Genomic DNA, 18,474 nt, shown 5'->3' on the forward strand with positions numbered 1-18,474 from the left:
TGTTATTTTATATAATTTTATATATAATTGTATTTTTACCCAATTTTGGTGCGTTATTTTAAATAAAAGTTTGGTTATTTTATTATATTGGCTTTGGGTTGTTCAGTTCAGATTATTTTTAATCCATGAAACTAATTAAAATGTCTAAAATAATACATACAATTATTTTAAAATGTTTTATAAAAATAATCGTTAGTTGCAGATTAATGCCTAGGACCTTCTTGCATATTGGCTTCATAAAATGACTGAAGTTCTAAATAATCATTAGACTACAACATCATTCCATATTATACTTATGCAGAGGTCAAAATTTAGAAACAAATATTATGTTTTGGAGTGCCATCCATTACGTTCAAGGTAGTTTCACTTACTTATGTAGACAGTAAAAATTTGTTACCAATAAGAATGTTTAATAGTCCTTTGAAATCTGTCCATGATAAGCAAGAGAGTTGTCAGAAATGAAAGAAAAGGTTTTAAATGTGATGTAAAATAATTGTTACTTGGATATTGCCAGCTCACAAACGTATATAAATGGGTTCTCTCGCATGCAACTAAGGCTTGGTTTCAGACTACTATCATTATTATAAAAGTTGACTCATGTCTTCAATGCACGTTGTTTTTCTATCAACTCTTCTCTGCTATATGATACACTCTTTTTATCACACTTTCAGAATATCCCCTCATCAAAAATCTCTCTCTAATCATATTAGCATCTTACTCAAACATTTCTTAATTACTACATATTCTTTGGATTTTGATGTCTGCCCTCAGTAGTGAATTGCTTGCTACAGGTTTTCTGTAAACAGCAAATTCAATTTGTGTGACTTTACCTGAAATCACTACATCTAAAAACCTAATATTGTGTGTGTTTAAACATTCAGGAATAGCTTTAACAAACAGATTAATTAAAAAGTATCCAAGGAAAGAGTTTCTTGAACGATTCCACACTCTTAGCTGAAAATCACAGCCTGTGGCAGTGAGTTCCAGACCGTAACCGCTCTAACTAAAAAGAACCCCTTGCGCAGAAATTTTTTCTCCACCAATTTTTGGTGGTGGCCTCTAGTCTTTGTTATGGGGTTAACCGTAAAGAGTTTGTTATTAATGTTGCTGTCACCATTGAATAGTTTGTACAAGAAAATCATGCCTCCCCTTAATCTCCTTACTTCCAAAGAGAACATATTTAATTTTAAACAGCCTTGTTTCATAGCTCTGGTCCTCCAACCCCTTAATGGAGTTTGGTTGCCCTCCACTGGACTTTTTGCAGCTCAAGGACATCCTTTCTGAGGACTGGTGACCAAAACTGGACCGCATACTCCAGATGAGGCCGAACCAGTGATCTGTAAAGTGGTAAAATTATAGACTTGTCCCTGCAATACATTCCCTTCTTAATACAGGGCAGGACTCTACTTGCTTTCTTTACAGCAGTCTGGCACTGCGAGCTATTCAATCCGTGGTCTACAATGACCCCCAAATCTTTCTCCATTTCTGACTTCCCTAGTGGCATACCCACCCATAATTGTATAGTCCGTCTATTTTTAACTCCAAAGTGCATTACTTTGCATTTATCGACATTGAACTTAAAGGAGAACTATGAGGTGAGTGCTTTTCACTCACCTCATAGTTCTAGCCGACCTGTGACAATGAGACTGTCACAGGTCGGCTCAGTAGATCGGGAGGTGAGCGAACACATACCGGGTTCGCTCGCCTCTCGATCCTGTCACGGCTCTCTGCCGTGACAGGGGGAGGGGCTGGATTCCCCTCTCCCCGCTCCGATCTGCCAGCGCTGACTGGCGGAACGGACGGGGGAGGGGGCGGGTACAGCTGGCTCTGCCTCTAGATAGGCAGAGCCAGCTGTCACTCACGCAGCTGGGCAGATCCCGTCAGCTAAATCGTGATCCGATCCGGCTGCGGCGTCTCAGTATATAGCGAGCTGTAGCTCGCGGTATACTGAGCTTAGGGTAACGGGAGGACGCTAGTTTGTGTCCTCCCGTTACCCTAAGGAGAACTATGGGGAAAAACACTGACCCCATAGTTCTCCTTTAATCTGCCATACAGTTGCCCACTCCCATTTTATCCAGGTCCTCCTGTAATGTTACAATGTCTAAGTCCGTCTCTATTACCCTCCCAATTTTTGTATCATCAGCAAACACTGAAACATGGCTATTCACTCCCTCCCCGATATCATTAATAAACAGGTTGAAAAGCATGGGGCCTAGCACAGAACCCTGGGGCACGCCACTCGTGACTTCAGCCCAGTCTGAAAAGGTGCCATTTATCAATACTCTTTGTACACGTTCCTGTAGCCAGTTTTCTATCCACATGCACACTATTTCATCTATGCCCATAGACCTGAGCTTGTATAACAAGTGTTTATGTGGCACGGTATCAAATGCTTTGGAAAAGTCCAGATACACTACGCCTCCCTCCATCCAGATCTCTACTTACCCCTTCGTAAAAAGTTAGCAGGTTGGTCTGGCAAGAACAATCCTTCCTAAATCCATGCTGGTTATCAGTTATTATGCCATTATCCTGAACAAATTCCACTAAGTAGTCCTTAATCATTCCCATACAGTCTTGACATATTTGTTGTTATCAGTCTATGAAAATATTTTCTCAGCAAATATTCCTCTTCAATTAAATAGTTTTAATTATTACCGTGATTGGTATATTATTGCAATACATTTCACTATTTTCCTGTATGAGCACTAATAGAGACAGATATTCTCTCCTATTCAATGGCTATACATATATGATATGATCTTTGTGACAGATTAAAGTGCTCTAAAACAGACTCCAGATCCTGGTTAGAGACCAGGGTATGCAACTCAGGTAAGTCGATACATTTGTGCACAGATTGTTCGCTTTCTACATAGGAGTACCGTTTAACCAGGGTCTATCATATATACAGTAGATCCTCTGGACCTTAACATCCTTGCAGTTTCATACATAACATAATTGCAGTGAATAATAGATTTAATTCACTATCATTAAAAATTTCAAAAGTGAATACAACTCAAAATCATTACCATCACAAATAAAAAAGAAATCATCAATAAATCTAGTGTAAAACGTAATGCGTTTCCTGAAAGGGTTCTCACGACTAAAAATGTTAAACTGTTCGCACCAACCTATAAATTAGCAAGTGAGGGAGAAAATCTAGCTCCCATTGCTGCTTCACACTTTGAGGTAGAATTCATTATCAAAAAGAAAAAAAATTATTAGTTAATAAGTACTCAAGTACATCTACCACATAATCATCAACAAAGGTAATTCAGAAAATATCTAACAGCTTCCAATCCCAACCAATGTGGAATGCTAGAATACAGACTCTGGACATCACAAGTCACAAATCCATAGTTTGCTCACCATCTAAAAGGTTTTTAGTTTGTTCAATAAATGTGTAGTATCCCGGAGAAAGACAGACAGACACAGATACTACCATAGGTTGGAATTGATGATCCAACCAAAAGCCCAATCTTTCATTTAGGGGCCCAATCCCTGCTACTATGGGTCTACCTTTTACAGGATTCTCACCTGCAAAAAAAAATGCCTTATTTCAGATGAACTTTCATGTTTTTCAAAATAGACTTTTTTTCTCTCCTATATTTTCTATAAAATCAGTCAGTTTAGTGGGGTATTCCTTCCTCTCCATCCCCACTCAGTTATCCAGCACAGGGTTTTGTCTGTCACCTCAGAACAAGTCGTTAGTTGGGTCTGAGCTACACAGGCACCACGAAAAAGACAGAACGGACGTGGACGAGGATGCATTTTAAAGTGTTTTTGTTTTATCTACAATTTTACTCCTAAATAAACACATTGTTTTTATATACTGCACAATGGAGAGTCTACTCTTATGTTTTTGAGTACAATAAAGAGGAGAGGAGAAACGGGGAAGGTGTAAGGATTGCACAAGGAGGTGTTTGATCTGCTGGATAACAGAGCAGGAAAGGAGAGGAAGGAATATCCCACTAAACTGGCTGATACTAGAGAATATATAGGAGAAGCAGTTTTCTCTTTTCCTCCTCAGCCGCTCTATAGCTGCAGCGGCTGATCAGGAGAAGAGACAACTGACACGGCGATCGCAGCTGCTGATCGAGTATAATCAGTGCGGCACTGCGGCTGTCCTCCCTCCGGTGTTCTATCGAAAGCTCACTGCATTGTAAGTCCCTCTTTTTTCTGCATTACACCACTGGCCTCTGTACTCTGCATCACACCATACCACTGGCCTCTGTACTCGGCGTGACACCGCTGGCTTCTATACTCGGCGTCAACCCGGCTGGTCTCTGAACTCGGCAATATACCACTGGCCTCTGCACTCTGCGTTGTTACTGATCTCTGTACCCTGCGTCACACCACTGACCTGGCGGAGTTAAGGCCGGGGCACGGTAGGGGTTAGGTGGGACAACTGTTGGCGAGTCACTCTGGGAAGCCACTGCAGGAGACAAGAATCAGGATATAGGAGATACGCACTAGGAGCTTTGGAAAGGTTTTTTGGGCGTCTCTCCTATGTCCAAAGTCCAGAAGTGGTTTAAGAATGTGTGAAATCACTAAAATCTCAAAATATTTTTAAATGTGCAGCTTTCATTAAAATAACCAGTTCACCTGCCGTAGTTACTTGTTCAAGCACTTCCTGTTATAGGGTGACAATGCTCTGTCCCTGTCTCCCAAAGGTGTTCTTGCATGTTCACCCTGTCACAAAAGGTTTTCGAAGGAGACTACGAGTTGTTTTTCCAGCACACATTATGTAACCATAGTTCACTGCTCACAATCAGGGAACCTGCCCTGTGAAAGGACATAAGCCATCTCTTAACTCCATGCATGTAGAAAGAAAGTAGCCACAGGTGATAGGCAAACACTGAGATGCAGCAAAGGATAAAAAAAAGTAAAATCTAAAGAAATGTCAATTGTTTACGATATACTGTGCTCAAGCAAAATACATTTCCTTCAGTTTGTATTTTCTTCTAATTTCATTGACATAACCCAGGTAAGGGTAAAATAATTAAGAGTTTAATCAATGTAATTATTCATTTACACTCAGTAGAGTACTAGAGTACAAAGCATATAAAGCTCACACTCTTCTTCTAAAAGAGCTTAAAAATATCAATACCACAGCCATACAATTTAGCTATTTACAAAACAAAAATGGCTAAAATATGTAAAAATTGCCTGACATGACCAGTTAGTTTATTTCATCTTCCAGAGAACTAAAGATGAACTATAGTTGGCTATTATAGACAACCTTTACTTTTATCAACCTTACTGTTATAATAGAAATACTTTTCTAAGTTGATAATGGTTATGTGGCCACTCAGCCTCCCACTCTGTCTTTGTAGCAGGGCCTGTTGGAGTGCACTTGAAGTGCTTAAAAGTAACAGGAGGAGATGTCCTGCTGTTGGCTCATTCACACCAGCCTGCATGCTAAAACAGATTGGCCCATTACGCCACACGTTACATATCACTGCAAACGTCAGAGGGCAATCATTTTAGGGCCATTGATCACTGATTACACTAAACTGATGAGCAGAAAAAGCTTTTAAAGTCTCGCTTATGGCCCATAAACCCCACCATGATGGTGGTAAACGCCTCCTTGGAGATTAAAACAGAGGAAGGCATCCAAGAGGGAGCAAATGAGGATTCTGATGCTAGTAGCCAAGGGGACAGGGAGCATAGCATAGAACTAATAGAAATGGGGTCCCCAGAGGGGGTAGAGCCCTCGCCAATACCGGGATCAGGCTGTGTGGCCCTGTGCTCTTCACCCTAGTACCACCTTGCTTTTGAATTGCCATGCGAGTCCCCCTCAAAACTCACAGCCAGGAGGTCAGAAGGTGCCCTGTGTCCAGACACTGTAGGCAGTAGGGTGACTTAGGCTTGTAAAAAACAGTGCTGTTCAACAATGTAGCAATGCAGCTTCTCCACTGTGTGTGCAGCGTCACAGCAGAATGGATATGTCCACCCAGAAGCGTGTGCCAGGAGAAAAGAAATGGTGGGTGCATACACAGTACATTACCCAGAAGGGAGGCTGAGCAGGCACAGTTCCCAGGCTCTAGGTTGAATGGGAAACAATCAGTGTCACCAAATCAAATTTAATAAAGCTAAACCACTGCTAAAAGTGTTACACTGAAGTCGCACTGGAACCACAGATTTAGCTACTATGGCTACCACTTGAGCAACTGTGGTAGATAGCTAGGTTTAACTGAGGGGCTTTTGGTCCTTATCAAGGATGCACAGCAGTTAGTGGGAATATGCCAACCAATCTTCGCCCTCCGAGGCTCAGAGCTCCATTGATGGACCATGTTCCTGGACCTGTAAAGCAACCGGTGGCTAACAGCGCATGCAGGGTCTAATGACTAAGCACAGGCTAGCCCGTGTCTTTCTTCTGGCAGGGTCAGGATATGGTCTACAAGGTAAAAGGGGTCACAGTGGCTCAGAGCAGCATTAGGTAAATTGGTATTAGAATCTTTCAGAAAAATCTCAAAATAGCGCAAAAGAAAGTACTTCTCTCAGAGCTGAGAGATGCTGTCCATCACCTATGGACACTAGTAAAAAAAAGGCATGCTGGGAGTGGAAGGGGTTAGACAGGGCTGTCTTGCAGCTTTGCTTGACTTGCCAATGCCCAATCATATGACGGTAGCTGCTTAACCTAAAGGTTAAGTAAATTTGGGAAGAAACAAGTGGGAATGGTTATACAGGGTTGTCCCAACAGCTTTGATTTGAAGGTACCCGCTCACCTTAAGATAGCTAAATAACCCATCTGTTAAAAGATTAAATCCCTGTGTCCTGTGATGTACGATCAAGAAACTTACTTTTAAATTTGGACTATAGTATGGAATGGTTAGACCCAAAGTCAGGAAGTGACAGGAAATACCTCCAAAGTAAGGGGAAATCTCTACTTAGGCAGTTATCACTAGAACGGGTGTACCAATTAAATGATTTACCTTTACCTCGTGTTTTGGTGAAAATGTTCAAATTCTCATCACTGTGTCCCAATCCAATGGTCACCAGGACAAACAGAGAGGGTGATATATTTTAGGTAACAGATGAGCTGAATCATTTAGTAAGAATGTGAACTGTATTACAAAAGTATATACATTTCCTATATACACAAAAAAACTGTTCTTTTGCTGTAAGGCACTTCATTAAGACCTATTATGCATGATTTAATAACATCATAAATATATTAAGTGTGTATATTCTTTAATTTTCTAAATGGAAATTAGAATGTGAGATGACGAATACTGAAGAAAGTTGTACAGCTTACCAATTCTTTTATGGGTAATGCATATATTTTTTGGCATTAAAGCTGGACTCCAGGCAGATATAAAAAAAAAAACAGGTTTTATGTACTCACTGTGAAATCCTTTTCTTGGAACACATGAAGTCCTTTACCTTCGGGTTATACTGCCGCTAACAGCATAACTGGACACTGGCAAATGAAATAACTGCAGGTCAGTCCAGGATAACCCATCCTAATACCTGCATGCTACATTTTGTAGCAAGCAGTACCAAGGACACGATCATAAACATCAAACACAGAGGGGTGGGGGATGTGTCCTTTAATGGACTCAAAGAAAGGGATTTTACAGTGGGTACAAAAATCCTAATTTTCAATTGATTCACTAACGTACACAGAATGTCTTTCACCTTCAGGTTGTTTAAAAGCATTCCAACTGAGGGATGGGCTGCAGGAAAAATACACTAACAGGCCCAACATGAACAAAATGAAAACTGGGGACCGCCTGCAGCTCAAGAGATGCCTGGAGGACCATACGCCCCAAAGCTGGCACCACACAAGACAAGGTGGCAGCCTAGCATGGGAGACCAATGCTTAGTGCCAGAAGAAAATACTCACACAATTAGTAAGGAATGTCAGGGAATGGAAAACAAATAAGCTCAGAAGCTGGTCTAAATGATACAACGAAAAGGGTGCAACACTGAAAGGAAAAGACTCACAAGTTGGAACAGTGGTCAACACACTGAAGGAGCTCCTCTTGGAGAGCTGAGGAAGATCAGAGGCAACCTAAGTCTAAAGAAGGTCCTATGTCTTAGCTCAGCTGATCTCACTTTAGCTCCAAGAGGAAAACGGTTTCATGCATAGAATGGCTATCAGAACAGGCATCTACCTCTTCAAGCTGATGACTACCAGGCAAGAGCCTTTTAGGTTGTCTTCGAGTAGAATTTCCTCCATGGTGTGTAATGGTGGTTCCTGAGAATGCATAGAAAACCAGGGTTAAATCCCACTGTCAGCATGGCCAAACTGGGGAAGGTACATGGAAACTCAAGTATTAGGCAGAGAATAGAAGGTTCCAGGGGTGCAGATCTCTCTACACACCTCATGAGTCATTAGAACATTCCCTACTACTGCCAGAGGATTCCTGCACCAGGAAACAAGCCTGTTCGGCCTGCAATTGAGTTGACCCAAGGTTATCATGGGGCTCCCCATCTGATGCCCTCCACCTGCAACGCAGGTCCTGGAATGCACCCAGGTGTATAGACATCTCCCTTATGTCCAGATGGAACTAGAAGGGGAAACCTGACCCCCCGTAAACTACACTTAAGATAAGCACAGCAGACAGGACACACAACTCTCCTTGAACAGCTAACAGACAGGTAACTTCCTAATGGACAAGACATATTTTCTGAAAGCGGGGACCCTGTAGAATAAAATGGTGGCAGCTACAATTTTTTTAATGTAACACGATAATTGCGCTTCTGTTTATTAAGTCCAAATTTTCAGCAAACAATGCATTCAAATTAATATTAGTGCACACAAACAATACCCAATTTTTGGTAAAACATAAAAGATGAGGCTGCATCGGGTAAATAGAGACCAAACATACCAAGTCCACGAAAATGGCAAAAAAAATAAATCCATAGGAAATGCTTTGAAAGCCATTAAAGCACATCAGTTTAGAGTGAATACTGCAGTCACTTCAGCGCGTGCAACAATACCGAACATGTGTTTTCCATTTTTACACACCACAACCCACCTCACCACAGCATAGTGTGAACAGGCAGACCATTAATCCTCATTTTTAAGGACTCCTTAATGACTGGTAGGATCCCCAGTGATTGGCGGAGGGCTACGGTAGTCCCAATATTCAAAAAGGGGGCTAGGTGCCAACCTGGGAACTATAGGCCGGTCAGTCTAACATCGGTAGTTTGTAAAATGCTAGAGGGCATAATAAAGGATTATCTGGTAGAATTTGTTCAGGAAAACGGGATAGTTAATGAATGTCTTTATTCAAACTCAAATACTATGTAACTATGCATTGAGACTGCATTGATCTGTGCAGGTTAATACAAGTCAACCTATATAGTGTGAATGAGCCATATGGACGGTGTCAAATGCAAGTCAGGGTGTTTGCAATTCCTTTAGAGAATTAGGAGTGGGCGAGACTGAAAGGTCTTTGCAGCTGTAGGAACTCTGAAAGACTCGAGACTGTTGACAGTAGGGTGATCCTCCAGATGCAGAGTAATTAGTGCCACATCAAGTAGCGACAAAATGGTCTCTTTTAAATATGGAGTAATAGCTAAAGACTGCTACTCCTGAAGGATAATCTTGTCAGGGGAAGACTGGGGAGCCAGAAACAATCACTAAGATTGATCGCTGAGATGCCTCTAAGGCAGCAGGCAGATCAGCTGCAGTATCTGGGGAGGGAAGGCACAGGAGCATGCTTAGAGACTCTGCAGTCTGAACCAGCCAAAAACTGTGTGAATCTGGTCACAAAGTCTTGAGTGAGTGTAGTAGAGACCCTGGCCGACAAAGCAGGGGATTCAGTCTCACCTGGCAGAGCTAAGGACTCTGATGATGAAGTAGACCCTATATTCATAGGGTAAAAGGACTCCTGATTGCAGATGTTGGTACCTTCGGAAGGCATGCGACAAACATTCCTGAAACTGTTAGGGGAGTGTGAGCTAGGGTCACCCATTGCAGAGGCACTGTTCCCTTTGTGCCCAGAAACAGGCATGTTTCAACCACATAGTGGTAAGCCCTTTAAAGCTCAGGGTACAAGGCAAAGCCTCAGGTACTCATGAAACCCAGATAGCTAGTAGTTATTAAGGGTTGGATGGCTGGAGGTGACCAAAGTCACTGTAGGCGGGCAGTAGGAACAGAAATTCCAAAGTGGCACCCTGCTATGCACCAGCAACAGCGAGGAGATGCTTCCTAGATGCTGAGGATACACTGTGTCGGTTAGCTGCAATCGATGAGACCAACTCGAGTAGTAATGTAGAGAAGTACCTTGAATGAAGAGAAAAAATAACAAAAAATATTAGACTATTCTCAGCAGAGCTGAAGAAAAATGTCCATCCTCAAAGGACACTAGCAAAAAAACTGAGGCATGCTGGTAGGAGGGGTTATCCTGGAGTTGCCTACTGTTTTTTGTTTGCCAGTGTCCAATCCACCTGTAGGCGGCTGTATAACCCAAAGATGAAGGAATTCCTGCATCCCTCAAATGGAGAAAAACAGTCAATAATGTTCATTAAATAAATGACATATTTTTAAATTCATCTAGCACGGGTACCTTAAAATGACGATGTAACCCACTTGTAATCCTCTGCGAGAAGGATTGGTAGCACCAGCAGCCACTTAGGTTGCTATAGTGCACTTCAGCTAGCAAGGAACATTGAAAGAGCAATGACTCAATTACTGTGCTGCTGCGGTTGCCTTCCTCATTCATTTACAAGCTGAGGGCAGGGAGCTGACGAAGCTGCATTGTTTAACTGCAGCAGAGAAAATTCAGGTCACCAAACTGGCTCTGTTCTCCGATTGGGCTTTGTATAACTCAGGACTGAATGGACAGAAATCTTTTTGCAGGTAAAACGTCTCTCTTGTATGTATTTTTATAGTATATTGAGCTGTTGGCCTGGAATTCAGCTTTAATGATTGAATGATGAAAGATTTTGTGAAAATGAAAAGTCCTAAAATGAAATAACATAACATGTTTGTGGTATACATTGTCTAAAAAAACTTGAACAGAAAAAAAGTAACTTGCTTCATTGATTTTCATTTTTACAACTCTGGGAAATATTGTAAAATATTACAAGATAAACTTGTTGTTAGATATTCTGACATCTGTTCAAGCTTCAGTAACGTAACCAGTAATGTCAACACATCACTGCAAGTCTTTAACAATTTAATTTTTGGCCAAGGGTGTAAAATTCAGATTACCGATTATAATAATACGTTTGTCTGATTACAATATAAAATAAAAAGTCTGTGTTATCTTCACGCTGGCAAAACTTGATTACTGTAGGTTTCATAGAACTCTCTGTTGAAAACCGAAAAGCTATAAAATGCAGAGAAAGTTTACGGCCACTGTCCTCCTGCAGGATAGTTTGGCACAGTAGGATACTGCGGTAGACTGGGCCCAGAAATACCGGAGTACTGTTCCTCATGGGTAGTTGGATTCTTCCATGTCCCAGAGTGCCACTCATCTTGGGCTTTCTGGAAACTACAACCAGCACTTCTGTACAGCCTGTGCACCTTTTAGGAAAAAGCATTTCATGTAAATGACTGAAAACATTTCCAAATAAGATCCTATCCTCCTAGTAACTCTCATGCATTTCCTATGTGTTTTTTAGCTGGCATCATGAATCATTACAATTAATGTAATATGCCTATTCTGCCATTCTTTTCCTGCCCATTTTGGCATGTGTTACCTATAGACCTAGGCCCTATTCATGCTATGCATTTTGGGATTCCTGCAGCATTAAATCTAAGGAATGAAGATATAAAGCTAAATTTTTGTAACCAGTAACTTGCCCAAAATATGTTGTACAAATAGATCATGAAGTCCTGTAGCAATAAAGACATTTGAAATTCCTAATGCAAACTGCTATGTACTACCAGTCAGACACGTGGCAATCCAGATCACAAAGTCTTGTGATCCCTCAACAGCACTTTGTCTGGTTTTTCCACTAATTTAAAGTGGAAGTAAAGCAACTTAAAAAAAACTCCAGAAACCCAGGAGCTTTAAGCTATAGTGTGCTAGTATGCACAACATATAGTACATTATGGCAGACTTACCTGCCAAACCGATCCACTCCAACGCCATGATTCTCACTCTGCAGTGAATCTATCTGCAGTTCAGTTCTCTTCCAGGTTACAAGTATTTAGGCACTTGATTGGTTGGGCCCTGATGATGTAACTCCAGCACATGCAAAAGTGATATACTTCATTTCGGCATGGCGGGCCCATGAGCTGAGCTGCACAGTACAGAAGTAACTTGCACAGTCTCTTCTGCCATAAAATGCTTTTAAAAACATTTTTCTTTACTTCCACTTTAAATGCTACGTTTACCTTTTATACCATATTTCCTGTTACAGCCATGTTCAGGGCGTAACATGAAACATGGTCACGTCACTGCACTTGTAGTCCATTGACACTTCCTCCCGTCCATACTTCATCTCGATTGTGCATGCCTCAGTAAGGGCAGGGATGGGAGGGAGAGTCTCTAAGAGCAAGAGCATTGCACCCATAATCCACTGATCATGGTTGCAATGCTTTACAGGCTCCAATGCAAAAAATAAAAATGCACATTTTTACCTTTATGAAGATGTGCATTTATTATATTTTTTTAAAGGTGGGGCTGTTCTGCTTTTACACTAGTGCTTTTTATCTTTACATTTTTTTAAGTTGCCAACTCTGACACCGAGAACTTTAAAAATGAAATAAAAGGCAAAATATCTATGTGCCTACCTTGACCAATGCTAGAGCAGTTGCAATGGCACTGACGGTAAACATCACAGCTGGGAACAGCATCACTATGGCAGCCCCCACGTTGGAGCTAAAAAACGTCACTGCAGCCAGCCAGCAATTTCAAAAGTAAAAAAAAAAAAAAATCAGAAATTATCAAATTCTTCCCTTACTTTACAGAATATTTCCCACGAAAAAACATTGCTAGCTATTTATTAGAAATATTTTGCAGCATGCAGAAGCAAAAAAAACAAGCAGCAGCCAAAACTTGATTGCGGATTTAATGAATTTGGAATGTGTGCCCTTGACTTTATAAACAACCCATTAATTCAGTTACATTAAAACCTGCAACATAAAATTCAGAAATTATATGAGTAAACATAGGTCTTTAAAACAATTTTAATTGTATCAAAATGTCAGTTTTATACTTGGGACATATGACTGAAAAAGGCTTGCTGAAAGTCTGTCAAACCAACTTGAACATTTGTCACATTGATTAGTTAAATAATATAGAGCTTTTTAAAAAGGAGGAGATTCTCACCAGGCACCCCATCCGGAAATACCAATGGCCTGGATGACAGACAGGACAAACTGCACCCCACATATGAAAAAGAAAGCCATGAAGTTGAATGAGCTGTCAGACCTGAGGGGAACAAATATATATTTAATTAAGAATTTTCTGTTAATTTTAGAATGAAGAGAAATTACCTGAAGAGCTGACTTCCCAAAACAACACATTTGCAAATATTCTTCTGCAGTCTTAAAATAGATCTATTCCTCACTAAAATTGATCTTTTGATGGACCTACAGCAGCATTCTGTGAGGATGCATGGTGAAAGACTCAAATGTAACACTTTTATCTCACATTTAAACTATGGGGTAACCTTTTTACCCATAATTCTCTTTAGGGTCACAGTCTTTAGGTATACGAACGTCCTCCCTTGACCCGAAACTCAGTATATAGCATTCTATTGCCCGCTATATGCTGAGAGCGCCGCAGCCGGGACAAATCCCTACTGTCGAGATCCACCCCGCTGGCTGATTGACAGCCGGCTCTGCCTATCAAGAGGCAGAGTCAGCGCTGGAAGATCGGAGAGGCTGACTTGACACGATCAATAGAGCCAACCTGTGACAGCTTCCTTATCACCGTCTTGGTCAGCTTGAATTTTTTTTTCACTCACCCCATAATTCTCCTTTAATGTGTACCTAAACCCAAGAACAAAAATAAAATCTTTTGCAGCTTACCCTTTCTTAAACATGGTGGCAGCATTAGCATTCATTTTTTTTTATATATACCTGGTGATCCTGCTAGTAACACACATTATGTCCTAGGCATTATGTCCATGCAATGCTCACTTAATGTACCATATCTATGGAGAAGCAGAGTTGTCACTCTAAGGCGAGGTTCACATCTAGGAATTTCCAGTTTCGTGCAATTTTTTTCTGTGCTTTTTTGTAGGGATGCACCAATACCACTTTTTTAAGACCGAGTACGAGTACCAATACTTTTTTTCAAGTACTCACCGATACCAATTACCAATACTTTTTCTTAAAAGGGACAGATCACATTTTTTCTAAAGCAATACAAAATCATGATTTTAGATTAGTTTCTTAATATTATGAAGAACATGAACATCAAATGAACATGAAATGAATATTTATCATGCCATTGCTAACTAAGGATTGTATCCCCATAGTGGTGAAAATAGATGAGCACATGTAGAGACTCCAGACCAGAACACTGTATAGTGTGGCACAGCTATATCCAATTCTGCATACCTGGCTTTATATTATAAGAACTTTATAATATAAAGTCAGGTATATGCATTTAAAAATGCGCCTTTCTCCCTGTGTAGAGATATCCATTGGGACCAAAGCCACATGACATCTGCCTGAAAATAGCTCCTGCATCTTTTTATGTGACAGGCGTTTTCCTACGCGCGATCCAACGCTAAGGTGTGAACAGTTGCCATGGACTTGCATGGAAATGTGTTTTGTGCGTTTTCACAAGATTAAATCTGTGCATAAAAATGCTCAGGTGTGAACCAGGCCTTAGAAGGAAGGGGCTGGTTTATAAACCAAGCAAAACAAATGGCAAACGCACTCATCAACTCATAACCAGCTTTAAATCAAGGTGCACATGGAAGGGCTCTATACGTGTAACTAAAACCTCTGTTTTGAACCTTAGCAGTTAGACAAGTTTTTTTTTGCATGCTGGCTGGTGAGTGTGCTGGGAAAATTTTTGCTGTTGATTTATAAACCAGTCGCATAGCTTCCTATGCTCTTATAAATACCAGCTCAATAGATTTGTGGCAGGATCAAAAGATTCTGCCAGAAATGGTCTCCAACACATATAACATATTGAATGATATAACAAAATGCTTTCAATAGTTTATTTAAAAGACCAACCAAAAGCGAGAAAATAAGGAGAAGGTAATTGTCAGGTTTTACATACACTAACTACAAAATTACAAGAGCACGTACATTTACCTGATCCGTGGCCAAAGTCTCCAAACTCTGCCACTTTGTTGTTCTCCAGCAGCCGGATGTATTTTAAATTTCCAGGTGTGTCAAATATATACACCCCCTGCAGCCTGCTGTGGCTCCTCCTGCGGTTTGTATATCCTGTAATAACATTTGTGCCAGTGAGAGACGATAGAGCGTGTGGCAGGAGGAGCAGGTAATCACGCTCCCAGAAGTATGGGAGCAGCAATGCAGCTGCATTTATATACTATACACAGGCTGCTGGAGAGGTAGGTAAAAGGTGCTCTTTTACAAGCTATGATAACAATGTGGTATCACTTTGAGGTTCTAAGTATTTTTCACCTAGCACAAACTGTAATATTTATTAGGAAATCCTTTCTGTGGCTCTAGTGATATGGTAAAGTGCTACAAATTTGTGCATTCATTGTGCGGTCTTTAATTTTTATGTGCAAATTGGTTTGCTTCTTTTTAAATCTAAAATACAACAGGCCTTTCAAAGTTCTCTTTGAGCACTCTTAGCTATTTCACATTGATTTACAATGGTTCTATATATTTGCTACTTTTTTATAAAGTTGTGCTGAATTATACTTATAAAGTTAAGCTTCTACCCAAGGAAGTACATCTCCACATGAGCAGGAGTTGTCTTAGTATATTTAGGAAGTTTATTCTAACTGTTAAACACAACAAACATAATGGCACTGCTCATAGGCTTTATACCAACCTCAGGTGGCGGGAATTCCATCTGATGGTACTTGCATTGTTCCAGGGTCAATGTCACTTGGCACAATAAGTGGTGTGGGACCAGTAGAGCATCTCCTTTCACTTCTCAGGTGAGTAACCAATGCTACCAATAATCTTTTTAGCTGTCTGGTATTCTTCCTCCCACGGAGCACTAATGCAAGGGTCCTTCTCCACTCACCACCATTGTGAGGGGACACTACAGTTTTCACTGTATGCTTTGTTTTTTTTGTTTTGTTTTTTTTTAACGGTTTATTGAGAGATAAGAGAATATATACAATTTTACAGAACAATTGCATATAGAATAATGACTCTATATGTGATAATGCACATAATGTCATAATACATTTCATATACTGTATGTCACAATGCACAGGTCAGAAATACACAGTACCTGTACATTAATGCAGTGAACGTTTTTCTGGTTACTGTACAGTTCTGCTTCACATGTGGTGTAAACAAAATAGAACTACATTTAATGTCCATGCGCATTCTAAAATGCATATTAAGAACTTACAATTTCCCTAAATCATGTATTTTCAGAAGAATAAAAACATGCTAGTCCCGATTTCTTATGTCTCAAACGTGCAAATGTTTATGAAATCCATAAAGCCTATAAAAAAAAAAACTTAGCACACACAAACACAATATAGTCTCCAAGGTTTCTATTAAAGATAAACTATGAATGGTGGAGTTAATAAACAAACATGTGTAAGTTACAAAATATGAGCTTTGAGAAATAAAATAAGTAACAAATGAAAACCTTTTTGCAGCCTACGTTTACAGCTAAACTAAATAAAAGCACCCAAAATGCTTCTTCTCACTTCGACCTGTGGGTAGATACTGAGCGTAACAGGCATTAGCAAACATATGTGTCTTAACTGCATGTATTTGCCGTAAAACCTTGTTCTTTAAATTTAATGAGGGATACAGGTGTCAGGACACAGACTGCCTACAGGAGGATTGGACACTGGCAAACAGCAGCCCCTCTTGCTCACACAGGGCTTGGCGAACAAATTGCCTGGTTGCAGTGCTCTTGTTAGGGGGAGGGGTTAATTGAGCTCAGGTGTCTCTCATTGAGCAGGTAACCCCTACTCAGCATTCCTCAATTTTGTGGTAAAGCAGTACCAAGAGCATGGAAACATAATGCAATAATATATACTAAAATAAAAACATTTACACAAATTACCTGAACTCTTCTTTGCTAAAAAAAAAAGGGGTAGAGGTATAAAAATACCACCAAAAAAAAAGGACAGAAGATGTCTATCATGAAACATATGACATGACATCTTGATACCATGTAGAAAACTATGTTCTTTAATAAACTTTTTTAAAACGGAGTCACACTATGTACCATTCTTTTTCTCTTCACATCTGAGTATCATGACATCTGTGTGAAGCCGGGAGATACCACATGAGGGCAGATTGCTACCCCAGGCAGTGAAGGGTTGGTGCTATAGTTCATACTGAAGTATTTCAGTTATGGTCAAAAAAATTTAAGGTGAGCAGGATTTTGTGTAGCAGAGATCACAGATCTCTTCCACTGGATTAAGGACTACGCACTAGTGGGGTAAGTCACAGAGAAGGCAGTTTGACAGAAAGATAAAGGACTTTTTTAGAATACACAGTTTTGTTTAATACCCAGAATTGGACTATTTGGTGAAATAATGCTAAAAGTTTAAGACACATTGTTTATTTTATCACCTGGTCGATGTGTTGGTTTATACACTGTACCAATTGCACTAACTAGCACTAAAAAAGAGGGGGGAGGGGGAGGGAAGCATACCAAATACATAAACAAATTGCTTTGGCAACACACTGCCACTCGGTGTCAATAGACACCACTACATTAATAACACAGTGCAATACAATAAAACACATCATATTTAAGATACAACGCTGCATTTCCGGCAAGGTATTTTCTGTACTTGCTGAAAAATCTGTTAGCCTTTACAATGAAAACTAATGCAGCCACCTAATGACATCTAAAAGAACTTGTAAGCTGCAATATAGTACATTTTCTTGTTTCCGTGCTCTTGGGTTTAAATTATTAAATGTTGCAAGTCTTTTATTTGGAATCGTTTTTTATTACCAATTTAAATTATTCCTTTCCCTGCTCTCCGCAATAAATACTTCACTTAAAGCCAGACCCAAGCTTGCAGTATTTAACCCTTTCGCTGCTAAGGACGTATGGCATACGAACCTACAAAAGTGCTTCCAGCTGGCCAGGTCAGTATGCCATACGGACCTGGCATTTACAGTTCTACTATAAGCTGATGGTCGCTTATAGTATAACTGTTCAGCAGACTGTCCCCTTTAAATTAATAGCTGTCATCAGCGGCTCACAAGCCGCTGATGACTGCTATTATCAAAAATACCGGGCGCCCCCATCTGGAGTCTCTCATCCCTCCCTGGAGCCATCCCAGGGAGGGATGAATGACTCCGTGGATCCCCACTGCTTGTAGGGTATGTGGCAGCGGGGATCCGTACAAAAATCACCGGCGTGGGGGTCCCGGGAACGAGCGGCGGCTGGCCGCATTTCAGGATGGCTGAGC

At 40.4% G+C, this 18,474-nt stretch overlaps 1 protein-coding gene across 1 annotated transcript in view; it reads right to left on the reverse strand.

Annotated features, from left to right (window-relative positions):
* Positions 1-11,279: 11,279 nt before the first annotated feature.
* The window catches only part of SCAMP4 (secretory carrier membrane protein 4), a 49,648-nt gene continuing 42,453 nt past the window's right edge, over positions 11,280-18,474 (reverse strand). The window contains exons 5-7 of the mRNA XM_018559690.1: positions 13,239-13,340; positions 12,701-12,818; positions 11,280-11,485 (exon numbers count right to left, since the gene is read on the reverse strand). Coding sequence (XP_018415192.1) covers positions 11,309-11,485; positions 12,701-12,818; positions 13,239-13,340 — 397 coding nt within the window. The 3' untranslated portion in view covers positions 11,280-11,308. The remainder of the gene's footprint in view (positions 11,486-12,700; positions 12,819-13,238; positions 13,341-18,474) is intronic.

The sequence above is a fragment of the Nanorana parkeri genome, unplaced genomic scaffold (genome assembly GCF_000935625.1).
Source record: "Nanorana parkeri isolate BGI_ZX_2015 unplaced genomic scaffold, ASM93562v1 scaffold412, whole genome shotgun sequence".
Taxonomy (NCBI): domain Eukaryota; kingdom Metazoa; phylum Chordata; class Amphibia; order Anura; family Dicroglossidae; genus Nanorana; species Nanorana parkeri.